The sequence below is a fragment of the Trachinotus anak genome, unplaced genomic scaffold (genome assembly GCF_046630095.1).
Source record: "Trachinotus anak isolate AG129_WGS33_773 ecotype Australia unplaced genomic scaffold, CSIRO_AGI_Tana_v1 ptg000008l, whole genome shotgun sequence".
Taxonomy (NCBI): domain Eukaryota; kingdom Metazoa; phylum Chordata; class Actinopteri; order Carangiformes; family Carangidae; genus Trachinotus; species Trachinotus anak.
This window is the reverse complement of record NW_027273859.1, coordinates 25746343-25768015: the sequence shown is the minus strand read 5'-3', so window position 1 is coordinate 25768015 and position 21673 is coordinate 25746343. Positions and strand designations below refer to the sequence as shown.

At 42.4% G+C, this 21673-nt stretch overlaps 1 protein-coding gene across 8 annotated transcripts in view; it reads left to right on the top strand.

Annotated features, from left to right (window-relative positions):
• The window catches only part of wdfy3 (WD repeat and FYVE domain containing 3), a 101985-nt gene that overhangs the window by 73022 nt on the left and 7290 nt on the right, over nt 1-21673 (top strand). For all 8 annotated transcript variants that reach the window (XR_011691674.1, XM_071483816.1, XM_071483818.1 and 5 more), the window contains 26 exons: nt 308-442; nt 1095-1274; nt 1897-2130; nt 2344-2443; nt 3093-3253; nt 5464-5693; nt 7350-7459; nt 8011-8193; nt 9351-9505; nt 9593-9670; nt 9916-10146; nt 13824-13992; nt 14360-14523; nt 15580-15728; nt 16548-16668; nt 17353-17438; nt 17737-17817; nt 18086-18140; nt 18235-18354; nt 18472-18589; nt 18875-18981; nt 19388-19541; nt 19646-19737; nt 19826-20038; nt 20185-20326; nt 20657-20811. Coding sequence is in view for 7 of the 8 variants with exons in the window: in XM_071483816.1 (XP_071339917.1) it covers nt 308-442; nt 1095-1274; nt 1897-2130; nt 2344-2443; nt 3093-3253; nt 5464-5693; nt 7350-7459; nt 8011-8193; nt 9351-9505; nt 9593-9670; nt 9916-10146; nt 13824-13992; nt 14360-14523; nt 15580-15728; nt 16548-16668; nt 17353-17438; nt 17737-17817; nt 18086-18140; nt 18235-18354; nt 18472-18589; nt 18875-18981; nt 19388-19541; nt 19646-19737; nt 19826-20038; nt 20185-20326; nt 20657-20811 (3723 nt within the window). In the remaining variant the exon portion in view is untranslated. The remainder of the gene's footprint in view (nt 1-307; nt 443-1094; nt 1275-1896; nt 2131-2343; nt 2444-3092; nt 3254-5463; nt 5694-7349; nt 7460-8010; nt 8194-9350; nt 9506-9592; nt 9671-9915; nt 10147-13823; nt 13993-14359; nt 14524-15579; nt 15729-16547; nt 16669-17352; nt 17439-17736; nt 17818-18085; nt 18141-18234; nt 18355-18471; nt 18590-18874; nt 18982-19387; nt 19542-19645; nt 19738-19825; nt 20039-20184; nt 20327-20656; nt 20812-21673) is intronic.

Below are 21673 nucleotides of genomic sequence, written 5' to 3'. Positions count from 1 at the left end.
AAAATCATTGAATATGACGCTCAACGCTGCAACTAGAATGTCTCTCAGTAAAGTTAAAAGAATATTTGACCACTGATTCCTTCCTGTAGATAAAAAGTTACTACAGGTATCAATTTGAAGCCACATGTACAAGAACCTCACTTGCCAAAAAGGAGTCACTGATAATCTACAGTATTTGATTAACAAAGTAGACGTGCAGATCTGCGTCTGTACTGTAGCTGCTAACATAAAAAATAACAGACCACAGTATCACATAATGTGTTTATGTGACTGTATATTACCCCAGTCTTTGTGTTTGTCCTCTCAGTTTGACCTGGACTCCATCTGGACGTTCATCTTTGGCATGCCGGCATCCAGTGGGACAGTGGTGGGCTCCATCCACAGCGTGTGCAACGAGGCTGCCTTCCTGCTGCTGGCCATGCTCCGCAGCATGCTCAACCTGGTGGGGACCGCCACTCTTCAACCTCCATTATGAAAAAAACCCTGGCAGCTTTTTATATCTTTCTTTAATCATCGCTTTCAGGTGGAACATACTGTAACTATAAGGTCCAGAAAAATGGAAATATTAAATCTAATATCAGGGAAAACTTCCTCTTATGAACATGATAAAAATTCCTAATACACACTTCGTTACTAATTAACACCTCTTCCAAAAAGGAGATCATTTTACGAGCACAGTCACACAGGAAGCTTATATCTTGGTAAACACCTGTGTGTGTGAGACGTGTCTCATGTTCATCCTTTTTAAGTGGCTCTTAAAAAGGACCAGATCATCCTGGATTCTCTGATGGTGCCGTTTTAAGCTCCTTTAATCCATCAAAAATGACTCGGCACATCCTCATCCTCATCCACACTCATCCTCACACTCACACCAAGGAGTTCGCATCCACATTGGTTTCTGCAGGACCCTCTGTGGACTAAGTGGCTCAGTCATGGCCGTGACTGCTGCTGAAGGATTTCTGCTTTACAGTTTTTTTTTTTAACCAGCCTGAGACTTTAACTACAAACTAACACTGCTTTAACACAGGAAGTGTAATTGACAATGATTTATTTCAGTCAGTGCTTGATTTGTTTTCTTGTGTGTCCCTCTCCAGCCGTGGCAGTCAGAGGAGGAAGGGTCCTGGCTCAGGGAATACCCCGTCACCCTCATGCAGTTCTTTAGGTATCTGTACCACAACGTGCCCGACCTGGCACCCATGTGGCACAGCCCTGAGTTCCTCTGCGCCCTGGCAGCCTCCGTCTTCCCCTTCAACATCAGACCTTACTCTGAAATGGTAAGTCTGCACATTTTTACTTAAATTACTCTGAATCTGTTCAAGAAGAAATCTGTGGCCTTTCATGGTGACCAGAAAAATTGCAGTAACTTTAATAGGCTTCTTCCACATAAATCTCATGTCAAGACTTTTCTGAACAATGCATGAGGAGTTTTTGTTCCAGTTCTGAGGGGACAGGCCTGACATTGGGATAAAGGCATAAAATCTCATCCCCAGGGAAAGTGGCAACACATATTTATCAGTAACCTTTTCTACCTGCTATAGATGTGATGGGGAAGTAAAGACCTAAAGTTATTACCACTTTCGAAATTGTTTTGGAATCAGGGTCCTCTTCACTGCTGCAGTTTCAAGAACAAAGTGCAAGAGGCTGCAGTTTTTCTCTCCTCTCTGTAATAAGATAATTGGCTGCTCCTGCAAAATGCTACAAGCCACAGAAAACAGCAGCAAGAACTTAGAGGAGGTGAGGCTGCAGTGTAGGTCTGGAAGTAAAGTCTAATTTGAAAGTTTGTATTGTTGTTTCTGTTGTTTTTGTTCTGCACCTCCCTGTCATGTTATAATTGTGAAAAAGTAAATTAAAATGATTGATGAATTGACCCACCCTACCCCAATTCATCCACTCTAGGTGAGTGATTTGGACGACGAAGCGGGCTCTCCCACCGAAGAGTTCAAGGCCTTCGCCGGGGACTCTGGTATGAACCGCAGTCAGTCTGAATACTGTAACGTGGGCTCCAAAACCTCCCTGACCAACCACCCAGCCAAGAAGTATGTCTTCGACTTCATGAGGGTCCTGATCATGGACAATCTGTGCATGACCCCGGCCAGCAAGCAGACGCCCATCATCGACCTTCTGCTGGAGGTGAGGAGATATTTTACCTTTGACAGACAGTTTAAGATTTACGAGTAGCAGCAGAATTAGGACAGAACCAACTAAAATTCAGTAGATTTTGGTAAATGTTAATGATACTTTTCTAAACTTGATTTTTAAATAAGAGCAAACCCACAAAATAAGCTTAGACTAAGTAATGGTCTCAAATGTGTTTGTCTGGTTGTGGTTCTTTGCTCTCACTAGGCCTCCCCGGAGCGCTCCACCAGAACCCAGCAGAAGGAGTTTCAGTCCAACATCCTGGACGGTGTCATGGAGCATCTGCTGGCTGCTGACGTCCTGCTAGGTCAGAGCAAAGTCTTCAACAGCTCAAACAACACGATCCAATCCAAACCCAAACACAGTGACTCTGCAGTTTCCCAGCCTCACATTCATCTTGAATCATTACAATGAACACAAACCTCTTGATCATTTCCTTTTCATCTCACCTTAATGTTACCTGAAAACACAGAGGACAAAGTCACGTTCTGATTAACCTGGATTTGACCAGTGGCTGATGATGATGAGCCAGAAAATAACCTGGGTGAATATGCTGCTCGACAGCTTGGACCAGTTTCTTATTTGGCTCCGTGAGAAGCTTTAATAGTTGCATCATGACTCAGCAAATAAAGCAAACTTTATTAGGGTAAAATAAAGTCAAATAAATTACATATTCCTGTCAGCACATTGTTTTGTTCAATCTCATCATTTCTGCTGATAAAGACTTTTTCCTTTATTTCTCAAAATACTGATACTACATTTAGTCTCAAAACCCAGTCAGAATTGTCTTCCCTCAGCTCTTCCCTCAGCTTTATTTATTTCTATCTCTGTTGTAACTGTATTGTAAAAAATATTACAGTTCATTCAGGATGAACTAATCAAGGGAGACATTGTCACTGGCCCCTTGATGTACAGGTGTGTAACTGCGTCTCTTGCTGCCTCCCGTCTCTGTCCAGGTGAAGATGCCTCTCTGCCCCTCAGCAGCAGCGGCAGTTATCAGATTCTGGTCAACAACGTCTTCTACTTCACTCAGCGGGTGGTGGATAAGCTATGGCAGGGCATGTTCAACAAGGACTCCAAGCTGGTGGTGGACTTCATCGTGCAGCTCATAGGACAGGTACAAACAAAACCACCTCAGTCCGTTCTTGATGATCAAGAACAAATAGTTACCCTGCTCAGAAAGTGGTAGCGAGAAGGTTATCAAAAATTTAAACTGTAAATGTAGCATGGAGTTGAAACAAATCTGAACTGTTTTGATCAAAGAACAGAAAACTTGTGATGGAGAAAAATCTTGCTGCAGATTCCTGAATAATAGAATAGTTAGCTGAAGGGAAGAGTTTCCTGTGTCTCTCTAAGGCAGTGCACAGTCTTCTAAACTATACCAGCACATTTGTCGCTGGAGGCATAGGAATGTAAGAAGCCTGACTGCAATTACAAACTGAACTAAAATAGATTTTAAAGCTTGTTCTCCACTGGTCAAAAAACCTGCTAAGATCTGCTTAACATCTGGCTTTTGTCTGCAATGGAAAAGGTTGCAATCTGCATTTACATCTGCAGTAAACATGGGTATTTATCAACTCTGGCCCCAATCGGCAGTGAGGTAAACACAACATGTGGGTGAACAGGCTAATTTTTTACCCCTTTTCCTGCTTTGACGTCTTTCAGTGCACAGACACTGTAAATACACCTGTCACCTGCCCATCATGGTGCTGTTAAAACAGAAACACAGCAGCTACACTTCTATCAAGGATGAAAGACCCAAAATTTGTTTCAAAAACTCACAATCACCAATTGAAGCATCTCACATGGTGAATTTAACGGTTTTACCCACTTTTAAAAAAACCTGCTTATACCTACTGATTTTGCGTCAAAAAGGGTATAAGATGATCTTTAGCTACATGCCAAGTCAAATTATAGTGGACAAACTCATCACACGCAGCAAAATGCATCAGGATTCAGCCGGAGCTTTTTGTAAGACTGTACAGTTTTCTCCAGAGCAGCCTGAGGCAGACAGACGGCGTCTGTGTGCTGCCTGCACCGGACGGAGAAATAAAACCGTCCGTCTGAGAGTCTTCTTCCAGTTAATGCAAAATAAACACACTCAGGATTAAATTAGATACGCAGCATCCATCAGACAGCAGGCCTCACTCACTCATTTTAGACAGTGAAAGCACAAAAATCAGATATGGCTTTTGTATGACTGGCACAATATACACAGTCTGTATGTATCTGCTGTATATGTGGAGTTGGAGGCATGTGAAGTTTACTTTTACTGTTAATTTTTTATTTTACTATTTTTGCCATTTTTCAGGATGCAAAAATTATAAGTGACGGTTTCATAAATAATTAATAATTTCTGTCTTAACTCCCCAGTAAATTTGTTTAAAAAACAATACAAGCTTAAATGCAGAGACTGGAGGTGTTATGTTTTCAGGTTGTCCATTCGTCCCATTCTCGTGAACCTGATCACAGGTCACTGGTCAAAGGTCAAAGGTCACTGCGACCATACAAAAAAAGTTTTTGGCCATAACTCAAGAATTCACACACTTATTAAACTGGAACTGCAACTGGACTAGTTGTTGGAGGCTTTCAACCACGAGGCGGTAATTCAAGCAATGTCATGTGTGGACTTTGTATTCAACGCCTGCAACGCCCTCTGCACACAGATTAGGAGAATAAGCTCTGGATTTCATTTTTCAAACCAGAATGCACCGTTGTGTCATGGAAAGGTTAGCGATCTAGACGACCATCTACTTAATGCTACTTCAAGCTTACAATATATTTACCTTTCATTTCACTCATGTGATGTGACTCATGTAAATATCATTACCCAGTATCCAGACAGTCTGTGCTTGGAAGACACACACACACACACACACACACACACACACACACACACACACACACACACACAAATCCTCTTGGGTGTCAGGAAATAGTGCAGCAGCTAGCAGAACATAAAATAGTACTAGGATATTAACTCTATACTCACATAAGTTATTCATAACAGTGAGTGTGAACTTGAAGTCCTTCAGCATTTCTCTGCTCAGGCAGTATAACAACAACAGTAGCTTAACAAAGGTACATTCACAACCTTTCAAACAACTGAACCCAGTTCAGCCCTGGTTGCTCAAACAAATCTTCTTTCTGCTCAAGCAGCTTTAACCACACCTCGACCACAGCAGTGGAACAGCAACTAACACGCTAGATCTCTTTTCCTCAGCTGTATTTCCCACCTTTCTCTTGTTCTAGCACTGACTGATTTAAAAATACTTTCCCTCTAACCTTCCACACCTCTTCGTCTTCCTCCCTCCTCTTCTCCTCCAGTCTAAGAGGCGCTCCCAGGGTCTTTCTCTTGACACCATCTACCACTGCCTGAACCGAACGGTGCTCTACCAGCTTTGTCGACCCCACAAGACGGTGGCTCAGCAGGTGGCCCTGCTGGACGCCCTGCGGGTCCTGACCGTCAACCGCAACCTGGTGCTCGGACCGGGCAACCACGACCAGGACTTTGTGGCCTGCCTGGCTCACTGCTTCATCTGCCTGCACAGTGGGAGGTAAGGGGGCAGAAAACCTGAGGTGGACACTGTGATGGTGAGCAGGTTGGTGTTGGATGGTTGTTATGAAATAAGGCTGCTGTAATTTTATTTATGATGATGCATTTATGCCTTGGAACCTTTTTTTTCCCTTTAATATAAACTCTCTATATATTAATGAAGCCATAAGCGACATGCTTCCATGTTGACATAATTTACCAGTTTGTCAAGCTGAGAGGAATAAACTGCACTTATTATGATCAACATAATGAAGGAATATTTCACCCTGTAGCAGAATGACTTTGCTGGGACAGCAGTTTAGCTCCTGCCGACATAAGCAATATCCAGCTGTGGCTGCCACACAGACACTGTTAGCCAGATAAATTAATCAAGGGTCTAATGAAGGGGAACAACAGCTTCCTAAAACATTTAAATCTAGATGACTAAGTTTTTTGTAGATGTGTTTTTAAGGGGTGCCGTTTTATAACTAGGACACTTTCAACATAGACCTAAATCAAAATGGTGTTAAGCAGACATCATCACTAGAAGTATTTTCATAAGGAGGAATCCATGAACTACAAGTTTTCAACATGTAAAACTTCATTGTTTTGGATATTTTCCAAATCTCACAGAAATATACAAGGATTTCAAAGTCAGGTAATACAAAATGTTGTTTTTAAAGTTAAACAACAAGATCTGTAGTTGCTTTAAAGCACTTCCTGCTGGACTGTAATGATATGAATAGCCCTATAACCATGAATGTCTGTAAATGACTGACTGAGTGATCATGGTTCCACCATTGGTCAGCCTGCAGTGTTGCCAACTTCTCTTTTTTTTTTTTGAAGCACCTGGCAACATATCTAGTAACTTTTTGAATAAACCTTGTTGATTGGTGCAGAGAAATGCTTGTGTGACTATTTCAGACTTATTCAACAACAGAAACAGAAAAACATGTAAATGAGAAAAAGCTTTATTGTGAATTTGGCTGTTAAAATACTGTATGTGAGCAAAGAGCAGAGGAGAGAAACAAACAGATGAAGAGCTGAAACCAATTCCACATATATACACAGTCCAGACATATACAAGGTTTTAACCCCGTCGTCTTGTAACATTGCAAAATATTTCACCAAATGAAAAACATGATTTTGAAAGTTCCTGCTCTTCTTTGTTCTGTCAAAAAAAAAAATCTGTCAGTGGAACATTTGGTTCTGTGAGGAGGACATGACTCAGACGCAGCTCTGACTCATTACATGTGTTCTGTTTACATGAACTCATGAATAGAGGACGAGATGAAGGCTGAGAAAACACAGTACAAGACAAATCACTGTCTTTTGTATTAAATATTTAATTTTGTGGTTATGTTGTCACCTACATGAGGTGAGGTTATACACCCCTTCAGACTGCGTCGTGCCCACTTTCACAGCATTGGAGTGTAGTTGTGCTCATATATGCTCTGGCAGAAATACTGCCAGTTTCCAAAACTGCAGCAGGTGGGAGGAGACCGAGTTTCCTTCCATGCTGGGAACACAATATGCTTTAATACAACACACTGTACAACAACCGAACGACTTCTCTGCTCCAGAGAAGCCAAACAATCTAACTCTCCCTGTGACACCCCCGCCCCAGGTCTCTGCATGGCAGTGTTGGTACTGAGCCACTGTGTGTTTGTTTCTGCAGTAGTGTGGAGGGCTTTGGTCTGGAGGCCGAGGCCAGGATGACAACCTGGCACATCATGATCCCCACGGAAAACGAGGCTGACGCTACGCACAGCCACGACGTCAGCGAGGGTGAGACAGTGTTATGTGTGGGCGGACAGTGAACCTGTTAAACCCTGCTGACTTGTTTGCATGTGTGCATGGTGATTTGATCATCTGAATGAACTATACCCTGGTTTTTAGACATTTTTGAATATTTGTTGAATTTCAAACACATAGTCAAACATGACAGTGATCTGTTTAAGCTTCCAGTTTTTCCTGATGATATTTTAAAGCTTGGATGAGCTGAAATGAATCCCATTTGACACGAGGGTATATTATTCAAAACTGTGACAGAAAAATCCAAACTCAGTCATAGTTCAGTCTCCAGCACCATATAATCCACAGTCAGCTGCAGGTTGTTACACTTAGTAAAGGTGAGAAAGTTTAGCACGTTTTTTTTCACAGACACGTATTTGTGTATATTATTCAGTGATGGTGCTGGAACAAGGGACTGTGAGTATTTGCATGCAGACTTGAGGGGAGGGGGGCATAATTAACATGTCAGGTGTTACACAGTACTACAGAACTAGCATTAAAGCAGACTGACTTCATCATGACAAAGTTATTGTCTGCATGTGCAGGGCGGCAGCTGCTGCTGAAGGCCGTGAACCGTGTGTGGACGGAGCTGATGCACAGCAAGCGCCAGATGCTGGAGGACATCTTCAAAGTGTCTCTGCCCTGTAACGACAGAGGCCACGTGGACATCGCCACAGCTCGGCCCGCCCTGGAGGAACCAGCCTTAAAGAGCTGGCAGAACCACCTGGGTGAGGGATGATGTAAAAAAACACATACATACAAAGATATATTCACATAACATTTCTTTAACCGTGCCTGTTTTGCATTTGGAGTGTCCTTTATTGCCTTGGAGTGAGCGTTTGAGACTTATTTGGTTGTTACATAACTAGGTCAGTGTTTTGGGAAAGCCTCTTGTTGTTTTTCAGAGGAAATACTTTCATCCAGGGCCCTGCCTGCAGGGCCTATAACTGCTAATCTGCTCTGTTTCTCTTGCTCACTTCATCACTGTTTTAATTTGCTCATGAAAGTGGAGTGGTAAATCTCTACCAGCCACCTGCCAAAGTTTTTGAAAGATATTAAAACCAGATATTCTGAGAAATTTTCTCTAAATTTGCAAAATCATGTTTAGTTAGAAAAGAAGAATTTCCTCTATTCTGGAGACTATTTCTTAAAGGTCCAGTTCCATGTCTTTTTTGGTTATGAAGCAGATCTAGGTTCTGTATTAATACTGTGAAAGTATCAAACCCGCAGTCCACAGAGAAATGCCTTAAAATGAGTTGTCAGGACTTCTGTAACTTTGTGATGTCACAACTATACAGCCATGCCTACAAGCCCACTCACTTGAACCCACCATCCAACCTGGTTTCTCTGAGTGTTTACCTGAAATCTGCTATATTTTCATTCGTTAACTCAGAAAAGAGAGACTCAGATCCTCTCTGCTGATTGGCTCACTGACCTGTTGTTATTAGAGCTCCACAGAGAAGCCTGAGAGAGGAGCTGTAAAACTACACTGAGATGGTTTTTGGTTCTTAAAAACACAAATATGTCTTATTATTGATATCAACACTTCAAATAAAACACAGGAGAAGAGTAAAATACGGGACCTTTAAATATAAATTAATGTAAATGACAACAGCCGGCTCATCCTGAAACGATATGCACTTCTTGACATTTTGTGTAGTCTAACCTTGTCTGCGCAGAGGTGGAGGCAGAAATCTCAGAATAAGAGTTTAACAAATGCATTGTGTGGAAGTTTTTACTTTAGCTGTGATGGTAAGGAAAAAATTCACAACGTGATTTTTTTTCTCTGTGTCTTACTGATGTTTCCTGGTTTAGTGGTAAATTAAAATCCCTAAACGTGACTCTGGTCATTTTTCTTTTTTGTGTTCTCTCCTCTGTTGTTCAGTCCATGAGAAGAAGTGCATCAGTCGTGGTGAAGCGGTGGCACCAGCGACTCAGTCCAAGCTGTCCAGAGTCAGCAGCGGCTTTGGCCTCTCCAAGCTGGGTGTCCGCCGCAACAAGAAAGAGAACAGCCTGAACAAAAACAGCCTGTCCGCACAGGTACACACAAAAACCCCTGACAGAAGAGATGCACAACATCCTTAAACTTGAATTGTTTCATTACACTCTTGTGTTTCTGATCAACAGGAGACTTTCCAGTGGATGTTCACTCACATCGCCGTTGTTCGAGACTTGGTGGCCATGCAGTACAAAGAATATCAAGAGGTACCACATTTGCATCTTTACTCGATGGATAGAATCAAGGAAATATAATAAAGAAATCGAGCTGGTTTACTGGAGCTGATATGTGTCAGTTGCGTTGTGCTGAGAAAGCAGCTGCTGGAGTGTTATGTAACAGTGCAGTCAGGATGATGCAGCAGGACAGTAAACCAAATCAGAACAATGGTACAGGCTGGGGAGAGCAGCATTTTTAAAGTGACTCACCACTCACCTCCCCCTTCCCCTCCCAGCGGCAGCAGAACGCCCTCAAGTACGTGACCGAGGAGTGGGCATCTATCGAGTACGAGCTGCTGCGTGAGCGAGGCCTCTGGGGGCCCCCCATCGGCTCCCACCTGGACAAGTTTGTGCTGGAGATGACGGAGGGGCCCTGCCGGATGAGGAAGAAGATGGTCCGGAACGACATGTTCTATATCCACTACCCGTACATCCCTGAGACGGAGACAAACACCAACTCAGCACAGGTAGTCAGCTTTAAATATCACAATACATTTTCCCCTTCAATTTCAAGAAGTCTTGAAGAATGAATGACATCTTTTTCTGCATTTAAAGAGGTGGGAGTTATCTCCTCAGTGTTATACATTCAAAGGCAGTATGGTTTTCATTTTTCCATTATTATAGTATTATTATAGTTTCTCCACCATCTAAATATTTCTGTTACATCCACGTTTTATATACTTAAAGCCATCCCCTCAGTCAGATTAACATACACTCAGTATAACATCCGAAAAAGCCAAAAAGCCATATTGGTAAAAGTTGTAATATTCATGTGACACTACAGTGATCATATATTATATCTAGGGCTGTAAAAGTTAACGTGGTAATAACACAAATACCTAACGCCACTCATTTTTTTGACGAGCGATTAACGCACACACGTTCTGTAACAATGACCTTTGGCCAGCCCCTGTAGTTTGGGAAATCAGAAAGCGACGCAGCAGTAACGTTGTGGATGGCAGCAGAAACAAACCTTCTCGAGCAGAAATGGATAAAGAGAAGGGTCTTTTGAAGTTCAGCTTCAAAGCCTGCATGCAGAACCTTTGAGGTTATTCTGGAGAATATTCTCGACAGTATTTTTCATTGTTTTGGATTGTTGCAATAATAATAAACATACATTTGCATAAAGCAAGCATATTTGTCCACCCCCATGTTGATATGAGTATTAAAAAATTTGAAAAATATCCCATTAAGGTACATTTAGAACAGTTAAAAAAATGTGTGATTAATTTGCAATTAATCGTAAGTTAACTATGAACAATCATGCGATAAATTGTGATTAAATATTTTAATCGATTGACAGCCCTAATTATATTAGAAACAGGCTTAATGATTTTTAAAACAAAGCTGCATGTGAAACCAAGTAAATGACTAACATATAGACAAATTGATTCGCTGTCACTAGGACTGTCACGATCTATGATAACCTCAAGCAGAGGACTCAGGGTGGGCGGCCATGTACAATTATGGTCACACACTCTCCCTCCACCTCACTACACTTGTATTTGAGTCGAATTCATTTGCCAAAATTAGACACAACACAGAATATTCACAGTAAATTTTTGTATAGATATCGCGACAATATCGTGATCGTGAATTCTTTTGGCCACAAAATTTCATTTTGTGAAAAGCTACACCAGCCAGCACCAACACTCATTTGCCTTGACTGCCAGTATTACTTCCCTCAAACAAAATGTACTGTAAATATTTTACACAAAACATGTTGAGAGGTTCATATATTAGAGGTAACTTTTTCCATTGTGTCCGTAGCAGTGGTCGCGCCCCTACAGAGCAGTGTAAGAATAGCTCTCCTGAAATAGATGAGCTCTTGGACAAGCTCATCGCCGTCATGTGAGGAAGCGACACCAACAGCCGGTGGCTCACTTTCCCTGGCACCGCCAAGACACATTTAGCTTTGTTTGCTCTACAAATAATCCCTCCTCTCTGTTTGCCCACGGGTGCCTCTCTTCACTCCGCAGTAATGTATTTGGTTAGGAAGATCCAGAGAGATAGTCAGCAGTTTAAATCTTATATTTTAAGGGTTTAGCTGAGGTTCTCACTCAAGGATAATTACATTAATCTCCTGATCATCAATACAAATAGTGATTAAATAAAGGCAATGTTTCTGCCATACACAGTGTGTCAGAGACTTGTAGATGCACTTGGGGAACCCTCTGAAGAGTCCTGTCAGACCCCTTCTTAGGGGTTTTCTGGCTCATGACCTCTTCAAACCACCTCTTTAATTAAGTCCCACGGGCCTGATCCGAATATATAATTCATGCTCAGGGAGTCGTTGCAGGATGTTTGACAAAGCCATCCTCTTGTGCCCTCCAGTTGAATACCATTACTAGCCATTTGCTCTCGGTCTTTTATTTTAGCTCAGCAGTGTTTGGCTTCCCTGCCTTGCTCAAAGTCACAGTGGTTGTCTATGTCGCAACCTTCTCCTCTAAAGGTTCATGCCGTGTAAGTTTTCCTCTGTTTACTGATCTTCTTCAGCTACAAATACATGTTTTTACACTAAGACAATGTAGTTTAGTACCAATATTTGCCTTCTAAAAGGTGTCCGGGGAAACTGAGCAGTAACAGGCTGATACACGTGGCTAATCTGAAATGAGGAAACCTCCTAATGCTACATGAGTACGGTTACCTGTCAAGAAGATAATACCAGACTAAACACATCCACATTCATATTAATTCTTCAGCATTTTTATGCCTCTGCACCGGTGACAGCCAGGGCCAGGGTTGGTGGAGGCATACAACCACAAGGTGGTAATTCTAGTTCAGTATTGCCTTTTTTCCTTTTGATGTACACGACACAGTTTAACACCATCCCCTTGGTGGAATGGCAACAAAACAAACAACATAAACAAAATGTCATATAACTGCTTCCTTAAAGGAAAAAAAAAACATTATTTTTGTTGAAATTCAGCTTTAAATTGAACCAAGACCTGAGAGGTGTAGTGCAGAGGTTTGTTCTATATGCAATTTAAAAAAATTATTTTCTCAATGGTTTATAAGAAAAAAATTAGAAATCCAAAATAAATACATTAAAATAGTTTTTCCGACTTCCTGTGTGTCAAACTGCATTGCAGTGCAGGCTGCAGGTTACAACAGTCCTCATGGTTACTGGCTTTACAAATAAGAAGAAATAACTACTAGGTTCACAGAGTCTCATCCTCCCTCTCTTTACTTCCTCCAGCCCTCCTCCCCCCCTCTGGTTCCCCTGCTCCCCTCAGCTCTGGCTGGGGTCCTTGAGCGTGCCCAGGTACATTCCTGAAGTGCACATGGATGAAATCATGGAGCTCTCGGTGATGCCTGGCGTGACTGCATGATGATGTGTTTAAGCAAACTGCTGCTGCTGCGTATGGGATGGCACTGCAGCAAAATTAAAACCACCTCATTACTTGATCACCGTATTAAAAGTCTTATCAGCAGCTGTGCAGTTAAAACCTGGACTTCTGTATTTGCTTTGTCTTCTTGCTTCTACTTTGCAGTCAGGGAGCTGCCTGCATCCTCGTGTGATGTGTGTTGGAAATTCAGTGATTTAACAAATTCAAGGAGGGAAAAGTGTTTTTGACGTGTTTGATGACATGCATGTTTTGCATGTGGGGGCATTTTATGTGCTGCTGGTCCTTCACTGTCACTTTGAGGTTACAGTATCAGGATCTGTAAAACACAACAGAAAACAAAGAGAGAAATCTATGGTAGCTCTGGTTGAGGTTCTGTGTGTGAATGACTTCAAATGTTGTTGCCTCTTTTGCATCTAACTGAACTCATTTTGTGTCCAATAGCTTTTCCTCGCTCTGGCCTGCTACCTTTTTAAAAGTCATAATTGTGACACACTTACAGTTAAATATAATGAACTAACATAGGAGGGACCTGGATCTGATGTTAAATTCAGTTTCTGTGCAGTGGATGTGGTCATAGAGTTCCTAGTTTTTGGACGAATACACAGGCAAAAAAGAGACTGAAACAAAAAAAGAAAAAAAATCTAAAAGGCATATCATAATGAAACATCTTTAGATATAAATATAAGAAGATCTGCACTAATTCTTTAGACCTTAACCAACCTGGAGTCAGTCGTCCTACAACATGCATTGCTACACAAGCTCACCTACTTCTCATCTCCTTCCTCCCTCCCCAGAAGCCTCTGCGGTATCGACGAGCCATCAGCTACGATAGTAAGGAGTACTACATGCGTCTGCTGTCGGGAAACCCGGGCATGTACCAGCACTCTGTGGAGCACACCACAGAGGGAGAGACCACACAGCACGAGCCCGAGCACGGAGAGGACACCATCGCAAGAGTCAAAGGTGCAGACACAGCACCAGGCTGTGACCATTTTACGAGACCACAGCCTGATTTTCTCTCCAAACAGTTCTCTCTGGAAAAATGGGTCCTGGGTTACATGGGAAAAAAGAAGAGCAGTTGTTTTAAAGCTGAATTCTCTGAATTTGAGCAGGTGCTACAGCGAATCAGAGGCATACAGTTCCAGCATTGTGTTTAGAGAAACCTAGTTCCCTATTATTGAAATTCAAAGTAAAACTCAAAAAGTTGTAATCGTTGAAGTCCAGTGGATAATCTGTGTCGTATAGGAGGTCTGGCACCTCCATAACTGGTCCCAGTTGGTGTCCCAGTCCAGCTCTCATCAGATATGTCTCTTTTCTCTCTGCGCTCCAGGTCTGGTGAAGGCTCCTCTGAAGAGGTCTCGGTCCACAGCGGACGGCGCAGACGAAGACAGCCAGGAGCAGATTCAGGAGCAGCTGTTGGAGTCGGGAGGCCCTGAGGAGGAGCAGAGGACCGACAACACGTCGCTGCTGCGCCTGCTGGAGGAGGGAGAGAAGGTCAGAGAGAGACACGTGGACGTATGAGTGAATGATGAAGAGAATCTGATTTCTACAGGCTGTAATCAGATTCCAGTGCTGTGATCTTCTTTAGGAGATTATAACCTTATTTATATATTTGCACACTTAACTACTGTTTTTTTATTGTCTTAGAATTTAAGTGGATTCATTTTATGATTAATTAGAGTCAGAAACAGTTTATTTTTGTTGCATTTGTTGCATCAAGTATTAATCCTGTATTATCATTAAAATTGCACAGCAACATTGACGTAAATAAACAAACACTAGATCTCATTGATATCAAGACCTACTGAGTACAGCAGGAATAATAAAACAGAGATAAGATACACAACAAAACACACACACACACACACACACACAGTATCACAAACAATCACAGTTTTCATTCCATCTATGTTATGCAGCGTACTGGAAGGCAGTATTCTAGGTTCAAAATTTACTCATTGAGGGTCAAGAGTTTTCCGGTCCTAGAATCTGGTCCGATGTAGTTTTACATTTGAGAGATTTGATCCACATGATGCCAGATGTCAGTTTGATAATGTTGAGCTTTTTAAAATTTCTCCAGCTGCAGGACTGAATGTTATGAAACACCATGAAAATATGATTAAAATGACAAATTACAATATTATACCTTGTAAAAAATCTCACCTCTCAGTGTCGTAGAAGTGATGCTGGCATCACATGCAGCCACATGGACCCTTGTGAACCCTGCAGGCTACTGTGCCGTTCTCATCATGATGCTGTTAGGAAAATGAAATGAATCAGGGTTTAGATGTTAGGTCATGAATTACTTGTCTGACTTTTGTGTGTCGCTTTTGAAATCTTTTATTTACCAACAGGTCAAAGCATTGAACTTGAATTTCTCAGTAAAGTTCAGAGTTTCCTTGCGTCATCCTCCCAACGCTCACAACACTCAGCTGGATCACCACAGAGCTGTTTAACCATCAGTCACTGAGTCAGACAGAAACTACATCTCTCATCTCTGAACTCAAATGAACCATCTCCTGCTCCTGTTTCTCTCATCGACTGTTCCAGATTCAGCACATGTACCGCTGTGCCAGAGTGCAGGGGCTGGACACCAGCGAGGGTCTGCTGCTGTTCGGAAAAGAGCACTTCTACGTCATCGATGGCTACACCATGACTGTGTCCAGGGAGATCAGGGACATCGACACGCTGCCACCCAAGTACGTCCAAGCCTCTGAATCTGTCACGAGAAACACTCACTGTCCTTTCCCTCCCCGGTTAAAGAATGACATCATTCCTCTGGACACTGCAGTGGGAGTTTCTGCTGCCAGGATGATGTAATGCTGCTGATGGAGCATGCGTTGTGAAACTCAACAAAGCTTTTACATGTTCTTCCTTTTAGGGAACTTGCTTTGTTGCTCTGTTCCTTCGAGGCACCATTGGAAAACAGCCAAAAAAAAGGGAAAACCTATTACCAACAGATGGCACCTAGATTTTATCCCGTTCCTCTCGGGGGTTTCAGTCTCTCAGCTTCCATACAGTCTTGTACAATCAAAGCCTTTTGTCCAATATGACTGAAATTGATTAGTCAAACAATGTAAAATTTATCCTGGATTATATAATTTGCTTTTCATTAGAGTAAAACTACCAACATTTTGTGGTTACAGCTTGTTGAGTATTCACTGCTCTCCTTCACTGTATTTTTTTTTACTTTTGTCCATTTAAAGGAAGTAATTTAAGTTTTTTTCATTTCATATTAAACAATTAACTGGATACATTAAGGAAATAATTGGCAGGTTGGTAATGAAAAGGTTGATGACAGTAGGAAATAGTCCTCCCAGGTTTCACCTGCATATTGTTTGAAGTTTTTTTTATTTTTTTAATAAACAGGGGTAACATTACTCCACATAGCCATAACACTTCACCTTGGTCATTTTTCATTTGTTAGGAATATTATGGAGATTTTAGAGGCAACACATTTCTTCAAGTTGAACATTGAACAGCTCTTGAATGCATCATGTTGTGTTTTCTGTGTCCAGTTTGCATGAGGCCATCATCCCCAGAGGAGCGAGACAAGGCCAGAGCCAGCTGAAGAGAACCTGCAGCATCTTCGCCTACGAAGACATCAAGGAGGTTCACAAGAGACGCTACCTGCTGCAGGTCAGCGTGCACACACACACACACACACACACACACACACACACACATTTTAATACATGATATTTCAATACAGGAATTTTGAAGAGATTTACACAGCATGCTGAGAGGCAACAGTAAAATGTTTTGTTGAAGTTCAATGAGTTTGTTAACTCAGCATTTTAGCATTTTCCCTCAGTTCAGTTTATTTTCACACAGAAAACTTCAAGTGAACCAAAACGCATCATTACAAACCAAGTGAGAACGTTCACTTTGAATGCTCATTGTCTTTGTCTGGAGGGAGCAGGAATGTAAACACAGGAAGAAGGCCCTGCACTCTGGACTGTGATATCCTATACAAAATGGATAAGCGTCAGAAATTAAATGAAATTACTTCACAACTCTAATATATATTGGGGCAGTTCACCTACATACTATCCAGCACCAGAATGCTGATTCGCTTTAGTACATCATCATAAAGCTCACTCTGACTCTGACTCTGCGAGGACGCGCTGCTGTAAGATGTCTCGGAGAATGAGAGGCTAACCTTCACCTCTAATCATGCAGCTCAAACTTGTTAGTTTATGTGCTGATGGGATTGAGTTCAGAACACTTTCACACCAAAAACAAACTGCTCCAGAGTTCATTTGGGTCCAGACCGAGACCAACTTGTTTCTTGAGTATAAATGTGATGTGTGTCTCTCTCAGCCGATGGCAGTGGAGGTCTTCTCTGCAGACGGGAGGAACTACTTGTTAGCCTTCCAGAAAGGGGTCCGCAACAAGGTCTACCAAAGGTACTGAAAGCAAAACTTGCTGCTGATCTTGTGTTTTAGTAACAGAAAGAAAAAACTTCTCTTTTCTACTCTCTGAAGTTACAAGCAATTATTTAATGCTACTTAATCATGAGACTACAGTTTCATATTAGAATATACTGTATTACAGCGTACGACTAAGCACTGATTGAGGCTGGGTAGTCAGGGTGTTTGCAGAAAAGAAGAATTTTACAATGGTTACTTTAGTCAAATTGAGCTGTATATGTTTTTTTTTGTTTTTTTTTCATTTTCTCATTTTATTATTACTAATTCCCTGCAGGTTCTTGGCTGTGGTGCCTTCACTGGCCGACAGCTCAGAGTCGGTTTCAGGCCAGAGGCCCAACACCAGCGTAGAACAAGGGTAAGACCTCCTTCCTGCTACATTTAGCACAGATCCTGCTTTCTATCCACTGGCTCTCACGAGGTTGGGTGACTGTTTTTGGATGTTGTGAGATGATTAATGGAATCTGCAGATATTCATGTTTTGTTTTGGTTTTTTTTAATCTGTGTTGAAAGCATTTAGACAAATAATGGGTTTGATCTTCTCTCATAATAAATCAAATTGAAAACCAGAGTATCCCACATGTAACACATTAGCTGAACTTCCTCTCTGTCCTGGTCTTTGTCAGATCTGGTCTCCTAAGCACACTGGTTGGTGAGAGGTCAGTGACTCAAAGATGGGAGGTAAGAACCTGGAGTCGTCCGTCGAACCCTGCTGTTCACTTCAACACAAACTGCAGCTGTGACATGTGTGACATGTGTGTGATGTGTTTTCCAGCGAGGAGAGATCAGTAACTTCCAGTATCTGATGCATCTGAACACACTGGCAGGACGCTCCTACAACGACTTGATGCAGTACCCGGTCTTCCCCTGGATCCTCGCCGACTACGACTCCGAGGTAAGTGAAGCTTTTCTCTCATTTGTTATTGGTAGTTAAGTTAGCATGTTGCCATGACAACAGCACCAGGGCCAAGTCACCAGTGTTAAACATATGCATGAACTCCATGTTAACCAGGAGCTGGACCTGAGCAACCCCAAAACGTTCCGCAACCTCGCCAAGCCAATGGGCGCCCAGACCGACGACAGACTGACACAGTACAAGAAGAGGTACAAGGACTGGGAAGACCCCAATGGTAAGACCCCAGACACGAGTTAACAAACGGACTCAAAGAGTAACAAACTGTAAATTTGGAAAGATCACACTGACCTACTGTAATCCCAAGCAGTCACGAGTTAGAGCCATAATTGACCTTGAAGGTTTTATTTAAAAGGGTTTATTTTTAAAAATCCCCCCCAAAAAACAGAAATTCATATAAGAGTGAGACCTCTTGACTCCGTGTCTGTAGAAGTTTCACACCCTGATTAAAGATTTATTCTCATTTATTTCATATCAATACTGTTGTTTTCTGTGACACCAGGTGAAACCCCAGCCTACCACTACGGCACCCACTACTCATCAGCCATGATTGTAGCCTCTTATCTGGTCCGGATGGAGCCTTTCACACAGATTTTCCTGAGACTCCAGGTTTGATCTGAGTTTTCCTAGTCCTCTGAAATGTTCTGTGCATTTACAGTTTCCCAATGATTAAAAACAAAAAAAAAATCAGTTACAGTGTAATATATGGTTTATTTAATGAGAAAATGCCAGTTTTACTAATGTTGATAGATGGTTGTTTTTAGTCCGACTCCAGTGTAAACTAGAGCGAAATGAAAGAACAGTAACTCTATTTTTTTATTTTATTTTGGTGGGAGTTTGTTTGCCTCCTCTGCCATAAGTTTTGTTTCTCCTGCTTTTGGCAGCTCCTAAGGGCTGATGGAAAATATAATCATCCTTCTAGCGCCTACAAAAATAATGATTTTATGTAGGTTGACAGAGTGTTGACGCTTTCAGTCTCCTGAACCATGTCCCTGTGTGATTGTGTGATTGTTAGGGAGGTCATTTTGACCTGGCTGACAGGATGTTCCACAGCGTGCGTGAAGCCTGGCTCTCTGCCTCCAAACACAACATGGCTGACGTCAAGGAGCTCATCCCCGAGTTCTTCTATCTGCCAGAGTTCATGCTCAACTCCAACAACTTCGACTTGGGTCAGTATGAGGAAGCATGGACGATAACAGCTGGCGGCAGCTCAAGTCAAATTGACGCCATGAATATTAATGTTCTGTCTGCCTGCTGCTGTTTGACGTACCAGGTGCCAAGCAGAACGGAACCAAGCTGGGTGACGTGATCCTGCCACCTTGGGCCAAGGGCGACCCCCGCGAGTTCATCAGAGTCCACAGAGAGGTAGGAAGTCCACCCACTTGTAACAGGTCTCAGTTTCAGCGAGCACGCTTCTATCTAACCTCCATCTCGTCTTCTCGTCCTTCTCCAGGCGCTGGAGTGCGACTACGTGTCGGCCCACCTCCACGAGTGGATCGACCTGATTTTTGGCTACAAGCAGCAGGGTCCGCCAGCGGTGGAGGCGGTCAACGTCTTCCACCACCTGTTCTACGAGGGTCAGGTGGACATCTACAACATCAATGACCCGCTTAAAGAGACGGCCACCATCGGTTTCATCAACAACTTCGGACAAATCCCCAAACAGGTCAGATATCGGCTCATGTCTGGACACACGAAGCTGTTATCAGAACTGTTTGTGCTGTTGCTTGTACTGCTACTGTTTGTACAGCCACTGGTGCTGCTGCTGCAGGATTGCTAACGCTCACACACGTCGATCTGTGTGTGTTTCAGCTGTTTAAGAAGCCCCACCCTCCCAAGCGGGTACGCAGTAAAGCCAACGGTGAGATCGCAAGCGTTCCTCCGAGCTCCAGCAGCGACAAGATCTTCTTCCATCATCTGGACAATCTCAGACCTTCTCTAGCACCTGTCAAAGGTACATTTGTGCACTTCACACACAGACACTCACAAACAGACAGACCAACACTGGGTGTTTGTCTTTTCCTTGATATTTTTTCTAAATATCAATAAAAAGCTGAATTATGTCGTTAATCAACTGGTATCTGTGTTTGTAACCGACTGATGATACTGCGTGATCACTTTAATGTTCATACAGTAACATGAATTAATTTCATTTTCTGAAACATGTGTCCCAGTGGGAAATAAATCACACTTCCACGCTCTGCCTATTTAACATTGCAGCACCAACTCCCTAAGATGCAGGAACTCGCCCCCTCACATTTCTCTTTTTATTCCCCCTCTCTAGAGCTGAAGGAGCCCGTGGGACAGATTGTTTGCACCGACAAGGGCATCCTCGCTGTGGAGCAAAACAAAGTGCTGGTTCCCCCGACCTGGAGCAAGACCTTCGCCTGGGGCTACGCCGACCTCAGCTGCCGTCTGGCTAACTATGAGTCTGACAAGGTCTGTAACAGTTTTTATAACAGCCACAGTTTTCTCAGAGAGGACACGTCTTTATTCTCCAGACTGATTTGTTTGAGTATTTTTACTGACTACTAGTAATGAATCAGCAGATTTTAATAGAGCTGTGCCTTTTCAACACGACTGCCTGACTGTAGATTTCCTTCCTACTTGTATTTCACCTTGAAACTGGCAGGTGAGTGTGAAACATTAATCCGGGTTTCCCCCTGCTGGTGCTGGAATAAAATACACTTTGCTGACTGACGCCTCAGTTTTTATAGCAGCAGCTTTTACAAACGTCTCTACGGTGGCCCTGAGAGCTCAAAGCACTGCAAGAAAACACATGCAGAGAAGTGTTTCCAGGGGACACCAAAAAGTGATGAACCAGCTGGGACTTTTGACTTTAAAAGCATTGAACAACAAGCATGTATGGCTGTATTATAATACATATATTATAAAACATCCCTGCAAGTGCATCCCTGCCAGGTTCAGCACTTTTTTGTGTCCCCTGGAAAGTTGCGGCGCATTGAGCTCTCAGGGCCACTGTACATCTCTCATGTTCTTCTTCTTATGATGTGGTTCTGTTGTCTGTATAAAACTGTTACTTGTATGGAGTAAAATCAAATCTGTCTCTTGGTAGAACAAAATGAAAGGAGTACTACAACAGGTTCTCCTACAGAAGTTTGTAGTTTCAGTATAAGAACAGCTCAGGGGGGTTTGGTTTTATCGGTGCTCTCTCACTACATTTGTAAATCTTTTCTGGACTTTCGAAAGCCTTAAAATGTAAAGTGTGGGTTGTTGAGATGTAGTCTGAAACAACCAGAACAGCCCAATCCTCAGTCTCCATTTCCTCACCTCTGCACAC